This window comes from Triplophysa rosa, linkage group LG21 (genome assembly GCF_024868665.1).
Source record: "Triplophysa rosa linkage group LG21, Trosa_1v2, whole genome shotgun sequence".
Classification (NCBI taxonomy): domain Eukaryota; kingdom Metazoa; phylum Chordata; class Actinopteri; order Cypriniformes; family Nemacheilidae; genus Triplophysa; species Triplophysa rosa.
In genome coordinates, this window is record NC_079910.1 from 6,516,403 (window position 1) to 6,526,005 (window position 9,603).

At 39.3% G+C, this 9,603-nt stretch overlaps 1 protein-coding gene across 2 annotated transcripts; it reads left to right on the forward strand.

Moving 5' to 3' along the window:
- The first annotated feature begins 7 nt into the window (after window positions 1–7).
- osbpl2a (oxysterol binding protein-like 2a) lies at window positions 8–9,178 on the forward strand. Of its 2 annotated transcripts, XM_057363491.1 has the most exons (15): window positions 9–142; window positions 3,087–3,181; window positions 3,474–3,573; window positions 3,669–3,744; window positions 3,911–4,045; window positions 4,124–4,221; window positions 4,318–4,500; window positions 4,613–4,720; window positions 4,888–4,977; window positions 5,081–5,207; window positions 5,747–5,866; window positions 5,959–6,082; window positions 6,194–6,284; window positions 6,501–6,626; window positions 8,592–9,178. In XM_057363491.1, exons 2-14 carry the CDS (start codon window positions 3,145–3,147, stop codon window positions 6,601–6,603), a joined length of 1,392 nt encoding a protein of 463 aa, XP_057219474.1. In that variant the 5' UTR covers window positions 9–142; window positions 3,087–3,144; the 3' UTR covers window positions 6,604–6,626; window positions 8,592–9,178. The 2 variants fall into 2 exon arrangements, with proteins under 2 accessions (XP_057219472.1, XP_057219474.1); XM_057363489.1 differs by lacking the exon at window positions 8,592–9,178 and having other exon boundaries at window positions 8–142.
- The last annotated feature ends 425 nt before the right edge of the window (window positions 9,179–9,603 follow it).

Genomic DNA, 9,603 nt, shown 5'->3' on the forward strand with positions numbered 1-9,603 from the left:
GGGACCCGTCCATAGCCTTCCAATCCCGTCTGTCATTCCTTACTAGCGAAATGTCTCCGCCCCCGTGTCAGCCTTCCCAAACTGGATGCTTGTTGTCTGTCCCAGCGGAGAAAGGATCGATCCAGCTTTACGTTATTCAAAGGTAACGCGATGCACGCACGTTATACAGCTTGCCACGCAAGATCGAGTTTACATGATGTGATATTTTGTGCAGTGTGTTTTAAAGACATCGGACGGGTTGTTGAGTAATATGGGTGTTTGTTATTGACCGCTTCGCTGGCACTGCTAGCGGCTAAAGCGGGTCAAAACAGCTCGAGCCAGATACTACGTGCCTTGCGTCTACATTGGATCTGATGCCGATCGAGTCGAGTTATTCATAGTATCAGTGTTTGTTTGTATATCTAACAGGGCATAACTTGATGTCGGCTCGCCCTTATACACGCATCGCTAGTCTGTTGGCTAGGCTGCTGTTATGGCAGTAACGTTACCTGGCTTGGGTGTGTTTAGTTGTATGCAGTGTTTGTGTGCTTATCAAATTATAAAACGGAAATTTATATGTAGTAATAGTGATTTCCTATAACTAATAAGTATTCAATGGTAAATGTAATCGGTCACACTTGAGAATGATGGAGAGAGAAGCCCATTCATCCACCTGTCTGTCAGTTGACAGCAATAATGCAAGCACATCTACCTGTCAAAAGTCAGTGCAGTTGTTACTATGGAGTATTTCTGGGCATCACTTTTGCGTAGCCAGAAACTTCATCTGTTTCCAAAGCAATAGCCACTTGGTTGTCATAGTCACAGTAAATGTATAGAGTTGTTAGACTAGTTTTATTTTTTATAGTGTCATAATTTGTCTGAAATACATTAAAATACTGGATTATTTATTATGAGAAAAGTATGAAAATCTAAATGTTGCTGTCTATTTGTCAGCATTGCACATTTTTGTGTTAGAGTAAAGCTTTTGTTTGACCACTTAATCCTAAACATCTATTGTGATTCATGGGGTTGTATAATTCCTAGATTAGATGATCTGGAGACTTTTTAGTCTGGTACATTTGACCAGGCTACATTTTAGCCTGGTCAAACCTTTAAAAACATCTGCAGTATTTAGGGTCTGTCTTAAGACTACATAAGGCTGAGGGCACAGCTTTGCACCCAGCTTTCACATCAAGGTTTATCTTTGTTCCAATCCAAACTGACCTTTGGTCAGTCATAGTCCACAACACACTTGTCCACACAAAACTGCCGGGCTACGTGCTGCTCAGCCGGCCAAAACGTCCTCTGAGGCCTTTACCACATGGGCTATTTGAATTTGTGATAGCTGTAACAGCAAGTGTCTGCTTTGCTTTTATTAGTTGCAAATAATTTGCATGGTGCTGTCTTCCGTTATATTGGTGATGGTTTTTTAAACTGCTTTGCATTTGGTGTTTTACAGCAGAATACAGCTTGAACAGGACCTTAAAATACTGCGCTTTTATAGTTTTACTTTTTATCCCTTTTATATATGTTAACGTCATTATTCCTGTATGGTGGTTTCTTATAAATAAGCCGACGTAGTGAGGTGCTAGAGTCGGTTGCTGTAATGACAGATGATTGCTGACACCCACTCTCTTTGCTATGAGCCGCCATTGGCCATTAAAGAATTAGCTTGGTCGGACACTTTCATCAGATGGTTTTGCCAAGCACAGCTGTTTAAGGTCTGCAGTGAGGCGATAGTGTGCTTTGATTTGTTCTGTGTGTTGCGTAAGGGAGTTGAGGTCAGCATTAAAGCAGCCATTCCCCGTGATGCCAATTTTCAAACTTTAGTTAGTGTGTAATGTTGCTGTTAGAGCATAAACAGTATCTGCAAAATGATAAAGCTCAAAGTTCAATGCCAAGCGAGATAATGTCTTTAACAGAATTCGCTTTTCAAGGACTACAGAGAACGGCTGGAATCAGACTATAGTATACTTCCCGGGTAAATGATGCCACTATTCCGAGTTCTTGAAAAACCTCCGCCCTAAGGAATACGCCAAAAATGGGGCTATGCCTTCCTTAGAGAAGAGGAAGAGTAGTCCGCTGGAGTAGTGTTTGGTTATCAGGGATTGTAAACATTTGACTGAGCTGCGCGATTAATCACTTTCACTTTCAACACAGTCCTACAGCTGGTAATAAGAATTCAGCTACACACATTCTAAGATAACCAACGGTCAAATAACAGCTTCCATGACTTTAACATCGGCTGTGAAAGCTGTTCTGTGTAATACATTGATATTGTGTGTGTGCGCATACCTCTAAAACACTTCTATGAAACGTCCTTTGAAGTCCTGCTTGCAAATGTCTCCTAGTCAATCTGCTTGTTTTATTATCCAACTTAGGTCCAATATAAAAAGGCAAAACTAACGCTTCTGTTATTAGTGTTAATATAACCGCTCTGACCCAATTGGTCCGGTGTCATTTCCCTCACCATAGTAGGAAAACAATTGCGATCTCTAACAAAGATTGACGTTTGCACATACACTAGCAGACCTCCATTACACTTCGATTGATCCCCGCATGTGTTTAACTGAAGAAGTGAAGTTGACGCCATTGTTACTATTTATTGCTAAAAGCCAAAGCTGATGAATACACGTGCACTGAGAGGGGAACCAACCAATCACAACAGTCTGAGAAGCGTAAGCTCGCTGATATGGTATGGGTGGGACATCTTCAGACACACGCTCTAAGTGGGGATCGATCACGACAGACCTGGTCAGCTTTACCAATCAGAGCGTTTCGGAAGGAGGGATTTTATATAGACAGGAAGAAATCCAGTCGTTTTGTTAGAAGAGGGACAGCGGTGAACTATAGACTTGAAATATGTGAAATTTAAAGGTTTTTTTTTAACTAGAAATATGAACATCCATTGTTAAACACCCAAAAAACATAATCAAAGCTTCAAAAACAGCAAAAGAATGGCTCCTTTAATAGCCAGTGTGTTCAAGCCAGGTTAGTTGGAATGGTGACACCCAGTTGTAGGTCTTGATCTCTGTTTAACAGCTTTGCGTGCCTTAAATCTCTTTAGTAATCAAATACAACCTGTGATTCTCTGCTTTGATTTACAGAACACATTCAGGCTGAGAACAATGCCTTCTGATTGACATCAACAGCACTAAGTCCATCATGAACAGCGAGGAAGAGTTCTATGATGCTGAGACAGGTGATAAAGAAGATAAAGTTCTTGTGATAAAAATGTGCATAAAAATGTACATAAGTTGAAAGTTACTGTCTAGACTAAACATACAGCAACCAAAACAAGCTGTTTGTGAATGCAAAAAGGCTGCAGTTATTTCAAGACAGTTACAGACATTTCTATTATTTGATATTTTTGTGTGTATCATTTTAATGATAATCGATTAATACAATTCTTGAAAATGAACAACCCTAGTTCCAACTAAAAAACACTGAAAATGTTGTTCTGCGCATTCCTAACTGAAGCTTCATTTTCTTAGGTTTGGAATCTGACGACTCGTGTGAAGTCAGCTATAAAGATGCCAGCAAGCAGACAGCGAATGGCAAAGTGCCATCTGAGAACGGTGTTTGGGAGAGACGGTAAGCTGGCTGAATATTGCCAACATGAAATAATATCCAGCAGCAGGAAGCTGAATCTTTGTTTAATGTATTTATGTGCATATATGTGCGTTCAGGACTACTCTCCCAGCACCCATGTTCTCCAGAAATGACTTCAGCGTATGGGGCTTCCTGAAGAAATGCATCGGAATGGTGAGCGTGTGAACGCGCAGTGGCTTCGATTCTTTCAAAAGCTGTAAATTAGTCAGAGCTCGACTCGCTAAACACATCATCGAAGGAGACATATTATTTACATTATGGTATTATGTTGTCTATTTGCCAACCCGTTGTGTTTGTCTTCTCTCTGGCAATGCTTTAGGAGCTGTCGAAGATAACAATGCCTATTGTTTTCAACGAACCGCTGAGCTTCTTGCAGAGAATTACAGAGTACATGGAACATACATACCTCATCCATAAAGCTTGTACACTTTCAGACTCCTTCGAGCGTATGCAGGTTAGTGCTTCATTTATCACACGAGTGTGCCGGCACAAGATCTGAATGTTTATTAGACCGCTGCGTCTCATCTGTCAGTTTGTTGCCGCGTTCGCCGTTTCTGCTGTTGCATCACAATGGGACAGAACTGGAAAACCTTTTAACCCTTTGTTAGGAGAGACGTACGAGCTCATGAGGTAAAGCTGCATTCATTTACTGTCAAATAGCCTACTGGTCTTCTCTATGCACATGTAAATGTAATTTAGTTTACGCTAATTATTCGCTCATTTCAGGGAGGAGGAGGGTTACCGCATGATCTCGGAACAGGTCAGCCACCATCCACCAATCAGTGCCTTCTACGCTGAGTCACTGAATCAGGACTTTTCGTTTCATGGCTCTATCTACCCAAAACTCAAATTCTGGGGGAAGAGTGTGGAGGCGGAGCCTAAGGGCACCATGACGCTCGAGCTGTCAAAGTAAGTTATATATTGACAACAAGACCTGAGACATTGTGGTCAGTTCGGACTTGGAGGGTTACAAAAGAGATTTGGGGCATGAATTATGACTGAGCTACTTGTTCTTCCTCAGGCACAAAGAAGCATACACATGGACAAACCCTATGTGCTGTGTGCATAATGTTATCCTGGGTAAACTCTGGATTGAGCAGTATGGAACAGTGGAAATAGTTAACCACAGGTATTGCATGTCTTCTGTTCTATCTAATGACTCGCATTAAATTATCTTCAATTTTCTTGTGTTTTTCCTCTGTAACATTTTCCAGCATTCGAAGAGCATAAAATAAATCATCAGACATTGTGGATTATTTTTTAGTCAACGTACTGTTGTCTTTCTATTCGTTTCAGCACGGGGGATAAATGTGTGCTGAATTTTAAGCCTTGCGGCATGTTTGGCAAAGAGCTGCACAGAGTAGAGGGACATATCCAGGCCAAGAGGTGAGCAGTCACTCGTATCGAATGTCATCGGGTATATCTGGCACACTGCATAGTCACTTTAGAGCATTCTGATGTATCTGGTTTTGATCCGTATGTATTTTAGTAAAAAGAAGCGTCTGGTTATCTATGGGAAGTGGACTGAGTGCGTGTACAGCATTGAGCCAAAAGTCTACGAAGCCAATAAGAAAGCGGAGAAGAAAAGCGGAGGAGATTCCAAGAAACACAAGCAGGTAGTAAGCACTAGTCTTTTATCTCCTACTGTAAAGCCATTGTGTATTTTCTGTTCGCTTTTCACATGGAAGTCCTACACACATCCTCAAATGAAGTTCCGCAGATTACCACAATGGTCTGCTCTAGGACTGAAAACGGATTTTCTGACCAAAAGTTTCATAAAAATGAAATGATGACAATATTTTTTGCTTTAAAAGGAAATTGTTTGTTTTAAGGCCAACAAATCACACTCAAAATACGACAGTAGCGAGAGAGAGTTTGTAAACGAGGCAGAAATATAAAATGGGTGCAATATCACTACACACTATGTTGGAGTGGCAGCCAGATTCTGCTAATGTTTAGTATTAACACAATATCAAGAATAACAGTTATTATCACCCCCCCAGTCTGCATGCATTTTTAGAATTACAGAGCCTCGTCATTTTACAAATTAAATATGCGTTCATCGCAATAGTTTGCGGTCTCTTGATCTTGCTTTTTCTGTTGATTAATTCTCATTTTGGCGGAGGGTTTAATGTTGGTATCTGTATGTGATTAGGAGCAGAGTCCAGGTGGTGATGATGCGGATGAGATGCCAGATGTCCAGGAGACGGTCACTATGATCCCAGGCAGCACGTTACTGTGGAGAGTGGCCCCTCGACCCCCAAACTCCACACAGGTACCTGAAGAAATTTCTGTTTAATATTAATTTCAGTTTTATCCGTGAGGGTTTAGTACTTACCTGCGCTTTGTTTCATTGCTTATGTTTAGATGTATAATTTTACCAATTTTACCATGACGCTCAATGAGCTGGAGCCCGGCATGGCTGGAGTCATCGCACCAACAGACTGTCGTCTGCGACCAGACATCAGAGCAATGGAGAATGGTGATATAGGTATGGAGAACAGTCTCGCTTTCTCTGACGCAAACCTTCAGGCCATTCTACTGTATTATCATCCATTAAGTTCTTGGATATGCCAATTGAATACTTTTTCTTAAATGCCAGACACTGCAAGTCAAGAGAAGGAGAGACTGGAGGAGAAGCAGAGAGCTGCTAGAAGAGAACGTGCTAAAGATGAGGCCGAATGGTCCACAAGGTGACTAATGAACCAAAGACTATTGTGAATGATGTAATGATGTATTTTCTAAACAAAAAACTACTTTTTAACTTGACAACATTTCTTTTTGATTGGTGTTGTTTTGGCTTTGGTGGATCTGAAATGCATTCTATAAACTATTTTTAATACTTAAATTGAACTAATACTTAAGAGTTGTTTATGTTGATCCAAAATGTTGGCCTGTCCTCTTCTCAGATGGTTCCAGCAAGGCAATAATCCTTACACTGGAGCAGCAGACTGGATCTACAAGGGTGGTTACTTCGACAGGAGGTACTCTGATCTTCCAGACGTCTTCTGATTTGGTCGGAAGGATGAAGAGAGGTCCTGAGATTCATTCTTTGCTTTCCTTCATAAAGTCCATATCATTTCCTCTCTTTTACAAGCTCCATTCACATTTCTTTTTTTTTGCCGGAATGATAGATTCAAATGAACGTTTATCGGACAACGCCTCTCCATACCTTTGACTGTTCACGAGAATTTATTTATTTATTTAGAAAATTAGGGAATGCCTAAAACAATATTCTTTTTTTTTTTGGATGTACGTTAGGTTTAGAGCTAACATTCTGTGCAAACCTCAATAAGATTGTTAGTCTATATGTAAGTACTTAGCTTTCCATGTGTCCGTTGCCTAGTTACACTCAGGTGTTTATTTTATGGGTATATGCGGTTAGCGATGGAAGCGCTGCAGTGCCATCTGTAAAGATTCTTTCTTATTGTTGAACCGTGAGGCTGCTCTGAACATGTTAGGAGATCGTGTTAGCGTCATTGTGTTTTTGGTCAGATTAAAACTTTTTATCATCTCTGTTATACGATTTCATTTTTCAAAGGTGTGTTATAGGCAGAATGTTGTTGATAAAATTCAGCCGATTTAGTGACTGATCATGAGAAGGAAACTGTGCAGTTTTTCGTGTCATCCCATCTCTGTTGCGATAAAACGGTAATATCTCATTAAATTTGGCTCTCAGGCCATTTCTCTCCATCTCTGTGGTACAGGAGAATTTAAACCGAACATTCTCATTCCTCACTCGTTTCAAATATTTTAGACCTGTTTGTTTAGTTTTATTTTTGTGCGTCAGACAAAAATGAAAGCTGCTTATGAACAAAATGTTTACCTGCTTTTAAAAGTAGCTTTTTTAAATAATAGAAATAAAGCTCTTATAAGTAACTTCTTATTCAACCTGACACCAACAATGTTTTGTTTATGGTTGCCAAAGCGACTTTTCTCTTGTAGAAACTAAAGCCATATAACTCATCAGGACTGCAATGTTGTGTAATTGAATGATACATCCTGGTGTGAATGAAACAGAGATGGGTGCTAATCTCTTTGTGTTTGTTTATGCACTTACGGCTTGCAAATGTCAGCTTACCCCTCATATATATATACACGTACCAAAAATGCTCATTCGATTACAGAATGTGCTTCATCGTTCACATATATTTGACAGGACAAGGGTAAAGACTTCATCAAACATATGAATCGAAGACAAGAGCTGACCTCAGAGGACTTTGAAAAGACATAGCAGTCTTTTGTTTTCAAAACTCTAAATAATACTGTGATTTTTTTAACACTCACAAATTCCCACACGCTATGCAAAGATCGATTGGAATGTATGTCTGTTTTGTCTATGAATCGTATAAATACGTCAAAGAGCTCCACTGTTTATGTGAAATACTTTGGTTGGTGTAGGAAAAACGAGTCAAGCATGCCTCTATTGCAGAAGGTTTTGTTGGCCGTTTTGCACAGCTTTAGTGTGTTTCCCTTTAGCCTCCATTCGGCTGATGTATGGTTTAATGCAGAGACAGGTCAGTGTAACTGATAAAGATTAGAAATATTTATTGATCATCTATTGTGTAGCACAAACTTATTTACCTTTACTAAGTAGTATGTCCCATGTAGTGCATACAATTCCAAAAGCCAAGCTTCAGGCCATGTCATACTTTATAGAAAGTACAAATTGTTTCCCTCTGTATTTTATACGATATATTCTGGCATGTCTAAACACACAAGCTAATCCCAATATCAATGCTTATTAGCAATTCTGCAGAAATATCTAACCACACTATTTCACCAGCTGCTAACTTAATGGCTTTTAATGCCCTTGAAATCATGAGACATTAAAAAAAGACTCTCAATTGTTTCATGATTTTGTGCCATCTGTGACGTTGCTGTAGCAATCACAGTTAGATAAAGTAAAGCCGGTCACATTGAATGCAAGTATGTAAAGCAAACATACACTCAAAAATGTCTGTCGGTTTTAAGTCATACTCTGTCTGTGTTCCTGTTAGGTTGTGACAGGGGTTTTCAAACTGAGGTCCGGGACCCCCAGGGGGCCTCCAGAAGGTTGCAAGGGGTCCCCCAGAAGGTTGCAAGGGGTCCCCCAGAAATGTTCTAGGAAAAAATGATAAAAGTTCACAGTGTGAACACCCCTGGGTTGTGACACTAGGATTTGTTGCTGTTGTGAAACTCACTTCACAGATAGAGGCCTGAATTTCCACTGTGGTGCAATGCTGGCTTTACATAGTTGAACATGGTATATTGTGACTTTTTACTACCTTTGTATAGACCACCACAATTCGTGACAAAAATGCACTTATGAATTTGCTAATTTGTAAGCTAGCAATATTAATGATATCTGTCAGACCTCACTGATTAATAAAGTTTTTGTCTTTAAAGTCATATGGAATTGACAAACATCAGATCAGAATTTTTGACAAACCATTTGGAAGAGGTTCCATAATATGTAAGACGGCGAGAAAATTGTGAATTATATATTGTTGTGCATTAACCTAAAATGTGAACTGATCTTTATCAAATGTCCTTGATAAGGGGATCTAATTAAACACATAATAGAAAAAACTCCTTGTCTGTGTCTGAGTTTATACAACTTAAAATGGGCTAAAAGGTTTTTCCTTGATTATCTATCGTATATGTGGTTGTGTATACCAAGGTGATGGAAGGTGAAAGGATGGCAAATCAATAACGTATGAAGATAAGAAATATGATAAAGTCTGGATTAAGTCTCCATATGAGTTTCCCCTACTATCTTTATCTTCCAGAGTATCATGTTATTATCTCTGTATACAACTTGAAGCCACCTAGTTGGTTTTCCTGAAAAACAAAGTAAACTAACAGTTATAATCAAGAGTTGAACATTTAAAAGTCTTCTAAAAATAAAGATTTTTTTTCCGGTGACACAATCTTTCATGATACAAACTTCACAGACAAAATAAATACTTGTATAAATTTAATTCCAACGGAAAAGACAAAATACTAATAAGGTAAATTATAGTTTTAAGA

What these genes read in the sequence shown, in the direction of transcription:
- osbpl2a (XM_057363489.1), top strand. Translation starts at nt 3,145, where the DNA reads ATGAACAGCGAGGAAGAGTTCTATGATGCTGAGACAG. An exon ending in AACGGTGTTTGGGAGAGACG is followed by an intron (nt 3,574 to 3,668) that starts GTAAGCTGGCTG and finishes ATGTGCGTTCAG; the next exon opens with GACTACTCTCCCAGCACCCA. An exon ending in TGAAGAAATGCATCGGAATG is followed by an intron (nt 3,745 to 3,910) that starts GTGAGCGTGTGA and finishes GCAATGCTTTAG; the next exon opens with GAGCTGTCGAAGATAACAAT.